The 15,964-nt window shown below is 45.1% G+C and overlaps 1 protein-coding gene across 6 annotated transcripts in view; it reads left to right on the forward strand.

Moving 5' to 3' along the window:
- IFT88 (intraflagellar transport 88) overlaps positions 1-15,964 on the forward strand; it is a 90,300-nt gene that overhangs the window by 67,056 nt on the left and 7,280 nt on the right. For 4 of the 6 annotated variants that reach the window (XM_030561596.1, XM_030561615.1, XM_030561632.1 and 1 more), the window contains 2 exons: positions 9,097-9,099; positions 15,785-15,880. In XM_030561596.1, the coding sequence (XP_030417456.1) occupies positions 9,097-9,099; positions 15,785-15,880 (99 nt within the window). The remainder of the gene's footprint in view (positions 1-9,096; positions 9,100-15,784; positions 15,881-15,964) is intronic. The other 2 variants (XM_030561605.1, XM_030561625.1) reach the window with 1 other exon arrangement.

Genomic DNA, 15,964 nt, shown 5'->3' on the forward strand with positions numbered 1-15,964 from the left:
ACCAAATACGTGCACAGAAAGCCTTCATACCACCTATCATACATTCTGCTTACATTTCCTGTTACAGAAAACTAATGTGTGGAATGGTTCAGGAAGTTTGGGGGGTTTTTTAATAAAAATTGGACTGTTTTTCTTGTCCTTCCACCTGCAAAGCCAGATGTCTTAATTACCACTTATCCAACTGTACAAGGCTCATAAAAAGCCATGAAAACCACTGACATAACCCAGAATAGCTTTTCATTACTTAAATATTTTACATCTATTAAGTCTCCCATCTTAGGATCTTACGGCACTAGAACGGAGTCCTGGGGTGCCTTAGGAAAGGGGTTATCTTTCTATTTTGCAGTGGTATGAAGCTCCCATTTTTAGCTCTGCAGTCCTACGAGATAAACTTTGAATTAATTATATTTTTATACAGAAAAACCCCATCACTTGTTGGGGATTATCGTTTTGGATCTCAGGCTAAGATAATTTTAATTCCTCATGTTAATAGGAGGGAGAGAAGAAAACATTTCTGAGACAGTTTTTTGAGTCTGCTCGGGGTTGAAATATTAGAATAAATCCTACAGAGATCGATTAGTGAGCAATGTGCAGGTCAGGCAGTCAAAAGTGCATGGTAAACAATACATAGTTCTGCAATTTATTGCATGGATATGAGCGCCTCACTTGTGTGTATGTGGATGTTTTAGTCAGCTTTATCACACACACCTGTACTGTCACCTAACATTTATTCACATTAATTACATCTGAAGTTATAGGAAACTGTTATACCTAGAAAACATATCATAATATCATTTCAGATTGCCTCTTTTTCTGATAACTGATTTTTGGGTTCTTGTCACCTGTATGCGTCTTGGAGATTCATGATCCTTATGAATAGGGCCCTACCAAATTCATGGTTGTGAAAAACACATCATGGATCGTGAAATCTGCTCTTGACTGTAAAATCTGCTCTCCCCTGTGAAACCTGGCTGTTGTAGGGGGCTTGCAGTATTGCCACCCTTACTTCTTTGCTGCCTTCAGAGCTGGGTGGCTGGAGGATATAGAGTGGTGGCTACTAACAGGCACCCAGTTCTGAAGGCAGTGCTAACGCCAGCAGCAGCACAGAAGTGAGGGTGGCATGGTATGCGGGGGTAAGGGCCAGCCTTACGGGTGGGTGATGGCTTAGTTAGGAAAAGGTGGAACTTCCTCTTTTCCTGCATGATCCACTCCCTGGGCCAGGTCAGACTCAGCTCCAGGAACGTCCCCTGGCTGCAGGAAACTCCACAGCTGCTGTCTAGGGGTCCAGCTCCGAAGGCAGTGATGCCATCAGCAGCAGCACAACAGTAAGGGTGGCAATACTACATCCCCTCAACAGTATCCATGCAACCACCCCACACAACCCCCTTTTGCGTCAGGACCCCCATGGTTACAACACTGTGAAATTTCAGATTTTTAAAATCCTATGATTGTGAAATTTACCAAAACGGCCTATGAATTTGGTAGAGACCTACCTATGAACCCTAAGGAAGAAATTCACTTTAGTGCGCTGGGCCCAAACAAAGTCCTCTGCACCTATGGTCTGGTCACAAAGTAGTCATGCAGGATGACCTGTGGACCCCATGCTTGTTTAGGTAGAAATGGAGGGCAGTGTTGGGGTCAGACCAAAGGATTCAGACTTGTGCATAACAATGGCCCAGATATCCGTGTAAGTGTTGCAAAGGGGCCCTTTCCTCTTTCACAGCTACATTCTGTCATCCTATGTACCCATGTTAGTAAAAGAGTGGAACATTATCTGAGAGAGTAAGGGATGTTTGGTAGTTTAATAAATAAGGATGTAAATGCAAGAGGACAGCTAATAGGGGAAATAACTTCTTCTCAGCTAGGATCTTTCTTAAGACAGCATTAAAGACCCTGAGCTAGCATTTTGTCAATACTTCTCTTAAGGACAAAAAATGTATGTGGAAAATGGACAGAGAGTTGAACTCATTAAGAACTTCTACCACAAGCTCTAGTCATTCTAAGGCACTGAGTTTTTTCAGCTCCACAGATTCATACATCCACCATAGACCACATGTAGAGAAACGCATGGACGCTTGGAACGCTATTGTAAGAGATCAAATCTCATAAGAGCAATGGGTCCAAGTTGAGCTGTAGCTGGGCACTCTTCCATATTGATTTTGATTTTTGTGCAAAGTTCTGCAGTTATTGTATTTAACTCCTGAGAGACTGAAAAGAATTTAGGCTTTGGAAACAAACTTTTGTAGGAAAAGGTTCTAAGGATGCTCATTTATGCAAATTTGGTGCAACTGACCAAAAATCAAACAGTTTTTGAAACAGCTCAGCAAATAAGCAGTATTACAAAGGAGGCTCTGTCCTGAGCCTGGAGGCGTTTCTACTGGGGCTCCCAGTTAAAAATTGAGGCAAGATGTACTACTTAAACTTTTAGAACAGTCCAAAGCACCACAGATTGATAACTGGGTATGCTAGCCCTGTGAAACACTATCGGTGAAGAAGTTGGCACACAAGAGGCAATAGACATAAGGACTGTATTGTAGTATAGCTCCCATTTACAAACTTGCAGTAGGATTCAGTGGGACCAGAAGCCCTAAATAGTCATATTTTCTGTGCTTGGCGTAGCTCAGGGGTCGGCAACCTTTCAGACATGGTGGGCCGAATCTTCATTTATTCATTCTAATTTGAGGTTTCGCGTGCCAGTAATACATTTTAATGTTTTTAGAAGGTCTCTTTCTATAAGTCTATAATATATAACTGAACTCTTGTTGTATTAAAGTAAATAAGGGTTTTAAAATGTTTAAGAAGCTTCATTTAAAATTAAATTAAAATGCAGAGGCCCCCGGACTGGTGGCCAGAATCTGGGCAGTGTGAGTACCACTGAAAATCAGGTTGCGTGCCGAAGGCAGCACCGGTGCCATAGGTTGCCTACCCCTGGCGTAGCTTAACAGGATTGCAAGTCTGTGTTTCACAGTTTAAAAATTCTATATACACAGTCTGCCTGAGGCACACACATAACATAAATATGGGATACTTTATTCAAGATTTTTTGGTATGTTTATTGCTAAAAAAAAATAATTCACAAATTTGGGGATTTGTTTTCTCAGTTTCCTTACAAAGACCAGTGGGGATCATTTTCCTTAACTTTTTTAGAGATTTGATATTGTTAGCTGATCCAGGAGAAATGTGAAATCCTGAACTCAGTTCTTGTCTGCTGAGTAAAAGGGAATTGTCTTTACGTACTACTTTTTTATAATTTTTAACTTTACTCTCTTGCAGCCAAACATGCCTATGTTTCTTTGTTTAGTAGTTTTCATAAACTTTTTCAAATATGTTATCCGTATCTACTTACTTATTGTTAAGGTTAAGATTCTGTCACAGGTATTTTTATTAAAATCAGGGATAGGTCACAGGCAATAAACAAAAATTCAGACACCCGCAACCCATCCCTGACTTTTACTAAAATATCCTGTGGGGCGACAAACAGAGCACTTCTGGGGCTTGCAGCTGCTCCAGCCCCACTGCTGCTTCTGCAGCAGGAGCTGATTACTGCTGCTCCAGCCCGCTGACCCAACACCAGCCACTGCTCTGGCATGCCCTAGGCTGGTCGCCATTCTGGGGGCTGCTGCCCCGGGGCTGGCTGCCACCCTGGGGCTGAGAGTTGCTCCAGCTCTGCCCTAGAGGTCCCAGAATCTGTGACAGAATTGTATGCTTACGTATAATTGAATCAATAATAGTACAAGGTTCCTTTGTTTTGGACAGTGACACTGAAAACACATGCAGAGGGGAGACTGCTGGGAGAATTAAGTAGGCTAGGTTTGCCCATAAAACTTAAAAATAAGTTACTACTTTTCAGAAATAAACTATACAGAAGATGCAGGAGAAACATTACAGCAGGGGTCAGCAACCTACAGCACACATGCCGATTTTGAGCGGCACGCAGCTGCCTGCTGCAGCCCTGGCCCCCAGCCCCACTCAGCCCCCCTGCCTACTGCTCTCCTCTGCGGGGGCAGGAGGCAAAAGCTTGGTTCTGTGGCAGCCAAGCTTCCCCCTCCCCCGCTTCTTCCCCCAGCGTGGTGCTTTCCTGCCCCATCCCCTCTCGTTCCCTGCACCAATCAATTGATGGCACTAGCGAGGGGGAGAGGGAGGGGGAAGAGCAGCAGTGTGTACACAACTCCGTAGAGGCGACAGAGAGAGGCAGGGACGGGGCCTTGGGGAAGGGAGTGGAACAGGGCACATCACTTCCAGGCCCCTGCTATGAGCCACGCAGGACAGGGGGCTGGGAGCACCCCTACGAGCCAAGCACCCCAGCCCTCTGCCCTGACCCCCCCACACACACACTCAGCATTCTGCCCTGCAGCCCCCATACCCCCACCCCGCTTCCCTGATGCCCCACACACACTCAGCCTTCTGCCATCAACACCCCCCACATACCTAGCCTTCTGCCCTGACCCCCCCCCACACAGCATTCTGCCCTGCACCCCCATACCCCCAGCCCTCTGCCCTGACCCCACACACACACACTCAGCATTCTGCCCTGCACCCCCATACCCCCTAGCCCTCTGCCCTGACACCCCATACACACTCAGCCTTCTGCCCTCAACCCCCCCCCACACCCAGCCTTCTGCCCTGCACCCCCATACCCCCTAGCCCTCTGCCCTGACACCCCATACACACTCAGCCTTCTGCCCTCAACCCCCCCCCACACCCAGCCTTCTGCCCTGCACCCCCCATACCGCCTAGCCCTCTGCCCTGACCCCCACACACACTCAGCCTTCTGCCCTCAACCCCCCCACTCCAACACACACCCAGCCTTCTGCCCTGCACTCCCACAGCCCCATCCCTCTGCCCTGAACCCCCCCCATACCCAGCCCTCTGCCCTGACCCCCCCACACTCTCAGCCTTCTGCCCTGCAGCCCCCATACCCCCAGCCCTCTGCCCTGACCCTTGAACTCACCCACACCCAGCCTTCTGCCTTGCACCCCCCAACCCTCTGCCCTGAACCCCCCGCCCCAACACACACCCAGCCCTCTGCCTTGCACCCCTACAGCCCCAGCCCTCTGCCCTGATGACCCCCCCACACTCAGCCTTCTGCCCTGCACCCCCATACGACCCCAGCCCTCTGCCCTGACCTTTGAACCCTCACACACACCCAGCCTTCTGCCCTGATCCATGAATCCCCCCCTACCCCAGCCTTCTGCCTTGAACCTCCTCCCCCGCCCTCTGCCCTGACCCCTGAAACCACCCCCCCCCAGGTCTGAGGTCCCGGCCGCAGGCCCTGCTCAGCCCGCTGTTGGCCTACGTGAACAGAACCCCAGCCTGGCAGTGACCTGAGCAGGCTGGCAGCGTAAGATCCGCATTTTAATTTAATTTTAAATGACGCTTCTTAAACATTTTGAAAACCTTGTTTACTTTACTTACAATAGTTTAGTTATATAATATAGACTTATGGCAAGAGACCTTCTAAAAGCATTAAAATGTATGACCGGCACGCAACACCTTAAATTAGAGTGAATAAATGAAGACTCGGCACACCACTTCTGAAAGGTTGCCGACTCCTGCATTACAGCATAATCCTAAGAATTCAACTCTTGCATGCATACATATGGTAGATAGAGTACAAAAAGGGGAGACCAGAAAAACAGAGATCTTCAAGAGTGTTCAGTGGAGGACTCAGGACCGTCCTTAGGCATACAGAGCTACTTAGGGCACCACGAAATTTTCAGCACCAAATTGCCCCAAATTTCATGGTGCCCTAGGTATCTGCGTGCTGCACACGCACCAGCACCAGCCCTATCCCTCTGCCAGCCCCGCCCTGCAACAGGCAGGGCCATCCCGGGCGGGGGAGGGCGGGGGCATGGGGCCCCAGACAACTCCCTCCACCCTGCCTCTTACCCTTCCCCCCCAATCCCTCCGCAGCCCACCCCCATTCCACCTCTTCGTCCAATGACCCACACTCAACAGCAGCAGGAAGCAGAGAGACACGGCCCCAGCCCACTCTGTTTCCCTTGCCCTGGCCGCAGCCATATGACTTGGGTTGGGGAAATGACTGCCCTCGGCTCTCACCCGTGGTGGGAAGCAGAATACCACAGCTGGGAGCTGGTGGAGTAAAGCGGGCTGGGCTGTTCCGCTTCCTGCCGCTGCTGCTGAGTGGTGGTGGGGATCCCTTCCCCAGAGCAACAGGCTGGGGCCAGGGTGAGGGAAGCGGAGTGGGCTGCTCCTGGCCCCCAGCTAATCCCCCAGGCCAGTCTGGGCTTGTGGAGCCCCCAAAAGTGGATCCCCATAGCTCCTGCCTCCCAGACCCTGGGGGAGGTCTGGGGCTGCATAGGGCACCCAAATGGCTAGGGACTGCCCTGGGAGGACTGTACCTCTATCATAACAAAGAAAAGCAGTTAAAAGTTATCCAGTCTTGGTTGCTTTTGAAGGTTTAATTAGTTCAAATTTCAAAAAAGGGAACCAAGTTGTATTGAAATCACTACAATTTATTTTTGTATTGTTGGCAAGTTTTTCCAGAAGAAATATGTTCCTGACCCTTTAAATAGTTTCAGTGTTCTTTTGTTTTTGAATGCACAGCCAAGGAGCATTTTGCTACAACAGAAAGATGAGAAATAAGCTTGGAATTCTTTCTTTCTTTTACAGGCAGACCCAGAAGTATCACTAGAAGATCCAGACACAGTCTGGATCTGGCAATTTCAAAGATTATAACTAAAATGAACATCCAAAATTTGACCACTTTGGTGTTCTCCTAAACTTATCTTTTCTCAGCAAGCATCATATTTGCATTTTGAAATCTTTTATTTTTTTTTTGGTGACGGGATGAGATGGTACCTCACCTTACAATGCTTTTCTGTAATAAAAAAAAAATACAGAGGAGGTAGTGGCCCAGAGACGCAGTTTAGAGTGAGTGAGTTGTCTGAGGGTGGGTTGGTCCCCTTCTCCCATCCATCTCCAGAATCCATTGGATTGAAAGGCTGCATTCCTTGCCTTCTCCATGACTCCCCAGACCCCAGCTGGGAAAAAAGTGAAGGAAACTCCACAAGGAAAATCTTGAGTTTCTTTGTCCTCTCCATCCCTCCTGCAGTTATCTCAGAGGGTGGAATAGGGTTGACTCCTCATATCTGTACACACTCAGTAGAGCCTACAGGAAGCTCCTTGTGTAATAAAGGGACATGGATTTTAGAGAAGTGAAGGGCAATAGGCATTGCCGTTCAGATCTGCACTCTAAGGCAAGAGATTTGCAAAAAGTCTTCTCCCTATCTTAAGGCAAGAGCCTCACAGTCAGTTGCATTTTTCAGTTGGCTTTCGGGGGAGGGGGCAGGACTATTTCCCCCTTCGTGCTCCATTAACTCCAAATTCTCACATTAGAATAAATTGAACATGTTTTCTGCGTATTAACACACTCTATGGGTTAGCTTAACATGCTAGAAATAGTTTACACTTAAGCAGGTTTTTAGATAAAATACTTTGCATTAGCTGGTCAGAGTGCTGAATTCATGGGTTTTGGCTAAACCAAACCAAGCTCCCTTTTCTCTATGGACCACCCCGCACCACCCAAAGTGTAAATGCTTCTCTCTATGTCCTTCAAACACATTTTGGGTTGGTGAAGCATCCTGATTCTCTGTTAAGAACTTTAGCCCACTATGCACTTTATTTCAGACACTTTAATTTTTTAAGGTGACTTAGATCTAACAAAATGATTTCACCCTTAATAGTCTGAGAAAAGAAAGTATTTCATGCATGTTCTGTGCCTCATATACATTGTGTAAAATAGTACTAAAAATAGAATTAGTGTATTCTGTCATTTTGGAGGAATTGCTTGTGTTGTAATTGTTCTTCCCACCTCTCTAACTTACGACCACTGAAAGTTTGCTTAGAAATACCAGCTGTAAATCTGTACAATTTGACTAATGTGGTATACATGTGTAAGCCACACACCTCCTGGATGTGGTGTTCTGTCCCATCTAGTGGCAGTGAGACCACTTAGAGAGAGTTAAATATAGCCTTATATAGCTATAGCCTTAGCTAAGAGCCAGTTGGTTTTTAGCTCATGTGGTAGAGCAGGAGTGGGCAAACTACAGCCCACGGGTCAGGGGCTGCACCACGTGGCTCAGCTCCGCTCTGGCTGGGGCCGCTCCAGCACTCCATCTGGGTCACAGGCCTCACCACATGGCTCAGCCCTGCTCTGGCGCTCCAGCCAGGGCACTGGGTCGGGGGCCGCTCTGGCGCACAGTCAACCTGTGGAACTCCTTGCCCAAGGAGGTTGTGAAGGCTAGGACTATAACAGGCTAGGACTGTTAGCCAGGATGGGTAAGGAATGGTGTCCCTAGCCTCTGTTTGTCAGAGGATGGAGATGGATGGCAAGAGAGATCACTTGATCATTACCTGTTAAGTTCACTCCCTCTGGGACACTTGGCATTGGCCACTGTTGGTAGACGGGATACTGGGCTGGATGGACCTTTGACCTGACCCAGTATGGCCATTCTTAAGCTCTAGCCAGGGCGCAGAGTCGGGAGCCAGACCGCACAGCTCCCAGAAGCCGTGGCATTGCCCCTCTCCGGCTCCTACGTGCTCCAGTGTCCCCCTCCGGCGCTCCAATGGGAGCTGCAGAAGCGGTACATGCGGACGGTGCAGCCTGAAGAGCTGCCTGGCCGCACCTCAGTGTAGGAGCCAGAGAAGGGACATGCCACTGCTTCTGGGAGCTGTTTGAGGTAAGCACTGCTCGGAGCCTGCACCTCTGAGCCTCTCCCCAGGCCCCAGCCCCCTGCCCCACCCCTGATCCCCCTCCTGCTCTCCAAACCCCTAGATCCCAGCCCAGAGCACCCTCCTGCATTTCAAACCTCTCTTCCCTGCCCCACGCCAGAGCCCGCACTCCCAGCCAGAAACTGCTCCCCTTCCCACACCCCTCCCCCAGCCCCTCCCATCCTACGAATCCCTTGGTCCCAGCCCAGAGCACCCTTCTATGCCCCAAACTCCTCATCCCCAGCCCCACCCCAGAGCCTGCACCCCTATCCAGAGCCCTCACCTCCTTCCAAACCCCAACCCCAATTTTGTGAGCATTCATGGGCTGCCATGCAATTTCTATTCCCCAATAAAAAGATAAAGATAGTAATTGGAGATATACCAGTCTCCTAGAACTGAAAGAGACCTTGAAAGGTCATTGAGTCCAGTCCCCTGCCTTCATTAGCAGGACCAATTTTTTGCCCCGATCCCTAAGTGGCCCCCTCAGGCTCACAACCCTGGGTTTAGCAGGCCAATGCTCAAACCACTGAGCTATCCCTCTCCCCCCCAATGGGACCCTTGGGCCAAAAAGTTTGCCCACCTATGTGGTAGATGTTTATACACTAAGCTCCAGAGGTCCCAGGTTCGATCCTGCCCGCCGACAACCAGGGTCTGTTGGTGTAACAAGTGGGGGCTTGTCCAGGATTTCAACTGGGAAGTCTCTGAAGCTTGGGACATGCTTCCTCAGCTAGGGGAAGTTTGTAACCCCACCCATCAACGACCGGGGTCTGTCGGCATTACACATGTAACTAATCTGCCGACTAAGAAGTACAAAAACATTTGCAGAGAAATTAGAACCATTTCAGCTGGATATAGCAGTGCCAAACCTTTAAGTGTTCCAAAGTAGAACTATGTATACAGGATTTTGCTGTACTAATCATTCTTCCACATAAAAATTAACAGTGATTTTGTTTTATATGTTCGTTCTTTTTTGTTTAATTTTCCCTTCTAGCAGTCTGCACCATCTGTATGTACAATAATCAACAGTAGCTTTTAAAGTGTAGTTGAAAGTATATGAGTAAACATTAATAAATGTGCACGTTTATGCACAATATGTAATTACACTAAATTTTACATTAAGCGTATGACATAAATAGCTAGGAAAAGCAGAGACACAAGGTGTTTTAGGTAATATCTTTTATTGAATCAGTTTCTGTTGGAGAGAGAGACAGACAAGCTTTCAGGTTTACACAGAGCTCTTCTTCTGTGTTAGCTCAAAAACTTGTCTCTTTCACCAAAAGAAATTAGTTCAGTAAAAGATATTAACTCACCCACCTTGTCTCGCTAATATCCTGTGACCAGCACAGTTACAACAATTCTGCATATAGGAAAATCAGAGTTAAGTCTGCTACTCTACCCTTAATCAGCCTTGTTTTGTGTCTTGCCAAGGTCAGATAAAAGCATATATGATTTATTTATTTTAATGCTTTGTTTATTTAGAAGTTTTAACAGCTTTACAAATGCATGCCATGTAAATATAAAAACAAAGCACTAATCATTACAACAATGAGCTCTTGTGTAGAGACACATAGGAATACAGTCATCAGATCTCTCTATTTAGCAGGGTGTTATGATCTTACTGAGTGAGCATGATTATAACGTCCATGACTTGTCTTTTCTAGTGATTTTGTGAACTCAAGTGAAATTTCTGATTTCATATTTAACAGACTAGTCATATCAATCAAATGTTAATTTAAAAAATTGGTTAGGTGTGCTAGTGTTTTCACAGGGGAATGTACTTTGTCTGAGTATTGAATAAATGGTCTCCAAATCTATTTTGCTGTGAACATAATTGGTACCTTGACTTTTCCATAACACCCTCTAATTTTTTTGTTGACCTTTCCTCTAGAGTTAGCCTCACACTTGAAAATGACAACTAGTCTATCAGTAGCCTAGCAGCTACTAGCAGATGAGAAGTTAATTTTTTATTTTCCTGCGTGTGACCATTTGTGCTAGGAAGCCCCAGGAGGATTGGCACAGGATTTTGTGCACAGTAATAAATGCCAGGATTCGGAGTGTATTATCCATCTCTATGCACATATACATCCAATTAACCATTATGCACACAGATTGAGAGGAAAAGCAAGGGAGATTATGAGAGTGGTAGCCATAATGCCAAGTTTACTTGCTTTTTGTGATTAAATATAATTTTTAAATCAAATTTATAAAATATCTTAACCTACTTTTATACTCAAATTCTTTTAAAGGTTTTTTTTTTTATTTTAGTTCTTTGAAGGAATGTTTTTCTTTGGTTTAATTAATATTGTATTAGTCTGTTGGCATTTTGGATGGACCAAAAATCAATATAGTGTGAATGGCTCTGCTAGACTAATTACAGTGGTGATGTAGTAATGGCTTTTTAATAGAGAATGATAAATTGCTCCTTTGCAGATTAAAGTCACTTTACTTTCACTGGAAGTTAGTCACTGACACAAAGAGCTAGTTCGAGTCTTCACTATATCTGCCATTGTTAAATAAATAAATAAAGTGTAATTGACTAAAATGTTGTGACTGCATAAAATATTGTTTTCATTATGGGCAGTAACTTTTATTATTTTAAAAGTAAATGATGAAATTGCTCTTATTATTATTTGTACTGTTTCTGTTAATGCAGGCAGAACTTATTTGCAGTCTGAGAAATGTTTGCAGTGGATCTTTACTGCAAGTGCTTGTTTAGTCTTTCCAACAATTACTGTAACTTAGAATCTGTACTCTAGCAGATAAAACCTCACAGAAATTCCTTGCTTCCATAGAGCTTCCATTGTCATCCTTTGTCTTAACGTTATCTTTATATTTTCCTTTCTTTATACATGCCTTCTGTCAACCCAGCGGTTATAATAGGTTTGTGAACTTGTCCTGCTTTTGGTTTCTTTTGACTCTTTCTCTGCATGATCTCTGTCTTTCCTCCCATTTTGGCAGCTGTCCTTTCCCTGAAAATAGGTGCAGTCCTTTCTCAGAAGTGTTAAAAGGTCTGTGTAAATTATTCTTTAATCAAGGGTGATGCATTTTTAATAACACATTTTTATTTAATTTTACAGCTTTTTCCTTGACTAGACAGGCAGACAAATCAGTAAGCCATTTTTGGTGAAATTTGGTGTTATTTCCATAACCCACAAGTGAGGAATGCATATTAAAGCAAACCAGATTTTCTGTTCACTACAGACTAGACATCTCACCTCTGTAAAGTATGCACATTTGTGCTAAAATGCATTAAAAGCCAGCGCCTCCTCTGAAATTTTTCTGTCCAATGTGGGGTCCCAAGATCCTACAGTCTACGATGCAAAATTAAGTTCCATGGAGTTGGCCAAATTACACATTTAGAGAGAGTAAAAAAAATATAAAATGTTTATATGCAAACAGAACTGCAAAATGTAATATTTTATGACAGAAGTTTTCACTGCTTACCTATTGTATTATAAAGCTCTCAGTCAGCAAGATTATTAATTACTACCCGGTGACGGCCAAGTCATACATCCCTTGCTAGGGTTTAACACCTCCCAAAAGCAAAGATTACCTTGAAGATAAGTAGGAGCAGCTTTTCCTCTCAATCTCTATTCATAATCCCCAAGGATATGGGAGTTTTGCTTGAGCAGAAACTTATAGGATCAGTTTGTTGGTTGGTTTGACAAACTGGCCCGACCCGCCAGGGTGCTTACCCTGGTGAGCCACATGCCAAAGGTTGCCGATCTCTGGGCTCGATGTTGAAAAAGCAAATAACTTGGTAAAAGTATCAGTATTTAAAGGCAGATGCAAAAGACTGATAGGTCTAACTAGTTATTAGAATGAACTGTATTTTATATGGGTGCTGTTTTATGTATAAGGAGTAAATATGCAGACAGAAAATCACATAGTGCATGTTGTATTTCACTTCAAAAAACTTTCATTTTCTTTTCAGTCTGCTAGTTTTGTCAGAAAAAAAGTGGTTTCTTGTGTTAGAGTAGATGTGGATTTCCTAATTTTTTTTATTCAGTCACAAGTCCCATTAACTTAATGTCATGAGAATTTTGCCAGAGTAAGGATTAAGTAAAAGCTACGTAAAGACCGTAGGATTCAGTCCAAGAGGCCTCATAGTTAAAATTGCTCAATTTAGGGTACTGAAGTACAGTGGATGGTTCATTTATGAGAAACACAAGGTGCGAAAGGTAATATCTTTCATTGGACCAACTTCTGCTGGTGAAAGAGAAGTTTTTGAGCGACACAGAGCTCTTCTTCAAGTCTTCAGTTTATTTATAGTCTGTTTGCATTTCTGGTTTTCCCTTTTATGTTCAGCTCTTCTCCTGTTTTTCTGTTTATGTCAAACCCTACAGCAGCTGCTTTGCAATATCTCTATAATTACATGCTTCTCGCTCTCCTGTCTAACTGTCAGATGCTACCTTGATTTTCTTTATCTTGGTTTCAGCAACCTCCTTCTCTCTGAAACTAACCTATTAAATCTATACAATTGCTGCTATTAGTAGCCCCTTCAAATCCCTTCCTTTCCTGTCACTTTCATCATCAAGTGCAAACTTACTGTCTTCAGAGTCCTAAGGCCTTATTATTTGCATTATTGTAACACCTAGGTGCACAGATCCTACCTACTCTCTCTCTCCCTGCAGACCCTTTTTAATCCTCCGATTCTCATCTTCACACCTTCTTCCAGCTCGCTACTCACTTCCTGGCCCCTGGGTCTTGTCCAAAGCACATTGTAGTTAATAAGAGACTTCACTGAGCTTTGGATCAGGCCTCTTGTCTCCCAACTGGTTTCTGTTTATTCAAATCTCTCCATTAAACACATTTCATCCATGAAGCTTTTTGATAATAATCCACCAAAAATAGATAAATTATAAACCCTTCTCATCAGCCTATACCCCAAACTATATTTTCTCTGTCTGACTCAGGGCTTGTCTACATCACAAAGTTGCAGCGCTGGTGAGGGGGTTACAGCACTGCAACTTAGGAGGTGTACACATCTGCAGGGCATCACCAGCGCTGCAACTCCCTGTTTGCAGCGCTGGCCGTACTCCCGTTTTGTCTCGGGTGTCGAGGATCCAGCGCTGGTAATCAAGTGTAGACACTTACCAGCGCTTTTCTTGACCTCTGTGGAATAAGCAGGTATCCCAGCATACCTGAGGAAGCCTCTGGTAATCAAGCTGGTCTCCTTCCCCGGTTTGCTCTCGCGTTCCCCGAACCCCGAGCAAGCAGGTCTCCTTCCCTGCGGTTTGCAGGGTGGTTCGGGGAACGCGAGAGCAAACCGCAGCGAAGCTGGTCTCCTTCCCTGGTTTCTCTCGTGTTCCCCGAACAAGCAGGTCTCCTTCCCTGCGGTTTGCAGAGTGGTTCGGGGAACGCGAGAGCAAACCACGGCGAAGCTGGTCTCCTTCCCCGGTTTGCTCTCGCGTTCCCCGAACCCCTGTGCAAGCAGGTCTCCTTCCCTGCGGTTTGCAGGGTGGTTCGGGGAACGCGAGAGCAAACCGCGGCAAAGCTGGTCTCCTTCCCCGGTTTGCTCTCGCGTTCCCCGAACCTCTGTGCAAGCAGGTCTCCTTCCCTGCGGTTTGCAGGGGGGTTCGGGGAACGCGAGAGCAAACCGCGGCGAAGCTGGTCTCCTTCCCTGGTTTGCTCTCGCGTTCCCCGAACCTCCGTGCAAGCAGGTCTCCTTCCCTGCGGTTTGCAGGGGGGTTCGGGGAACGCAAGAGCAAACCGCGGCGAAGCTGGTCTCCTTCCCCGGTTTGCTCTCGCATTCCCCGAACCCCCCTTGAAGCCGCCCAACAGCGCTGCAGTATGGCCACATCTAACACCACTTGCAGCGCTGGTTGCTGTAAGTGTGGCCACTCTGCAGCGCTGGCCCTATACAGCTGTACTAATACAGCTGTAACAACCAGTGCTGCAAAATTTTAGATGTAGACATACCCTCAGATTATATGTTCCTTGGAACAGAAGCGATGTCCTCCTGCAGGGCTTGTGAATGGCTGACCATGCTGCACTCAGCAATATCAGAGTAAAATAAATATTTGTCTTCCCTGAGGAAGAATACACTTGTAAAAATTATAACAATTTATTAACAATATTTGTAATAAATATGGGAATTACAATTTGTAGCCAACTCCTGACTTCATACTCTTTGCCTGTTCCCTTTCAGCTGGGAACATTTCTAATAACAGCATTGTTCCATGTTGCAAAGAAGTATATTTATGTTTGGCTGCATGGCATAAGATGCTCTGTAAATACACCAATGCAAAACAAAGGGCATTTTCCCCTGGAAGCAAAATATTGAATCACAAATTGTTCCAGCAGACAAAATTGAAAGCTTTCTATAAACTGTGAAAAAGATTCAAGGTTGCCCTGTGAATAGACCGTTTAGAGGGTCTGGAATACTGCTGTGGCAATAGAATGTTAATCTAACAGTGTCTGGGTACTAGGCAGCCATCAGAACAGTCACATTCCAGGGGGCCCATTGCAAATTGAGCTGTGAATAGAATGTTTACAGCAAGATGCAGAGCCAAGATGTATTGTATGTATGAACTGTGCCTGACTGCCATGCCAACAGCCCATGCGCCTCAGACTTTTCTAATAAAAGGCAAAGTAAGTGTTCTGGATTTAAGACTGATAGTGTCTGACAGGTGAATCACACCAATATATGAATAGATATACATGTCTGAAATGTTTGTATGCATTGTAAAACAGGCATCATTTGTAGGACCCACATGTTGTAATCTATTTAAACCCTCAAATATTAATTTTCCTTAATTTTAATAGATGTTTTAAGCTGTTAAAATTTGAAGCTAAAAAGCTGTACAATAAAAGTTTAATTATCCCAGAGCATGAGTGGCACTGTGTATTTTGATACACATATACAGATCACAGGTGTCATATTTTTAGAAATCCATATTAAAATTCAGTATGATGGCCATCAGGAAAATAATGGTGTAAGATATTTAAAAAATTATTTAATGCAAATTAGTCCAATTTCAATTGCCTATCTTGCTTTCATGAAGTATGTGACAGTGTTTTATTGTGGTTTCTCTTTTTTTCCCCCCAGATGGTGGTAGCGCTAAGGGGGAACGACTAAGTGCCAAGCTAAGGGCTTTGCCTGGAACAAATGAGCCTTATGAAAGCAGTGGTAATAAAGAAATAGGCAAGTGAACTGTGGTACCTTCTGAGTTGCTCCATCTTGCCTAGACAAATGGAATGAGAAATATTGCTGAATATCATATTGAAT

This window comes from Gopherus evgoodei, chromosome 1, assembly GCF_007399415.2.
Source record: "Gopherus evgoodei ecotype Sinaloan lineage chromosome 1, rGopEvg1_v1.p, whole genome shotgun sequence".
Taxonomy (NCBI): Eukaryota; Metazoa; Chordata; order Testudines; family Testudinidae; genus Gopherus; species Gopherus evgoodei.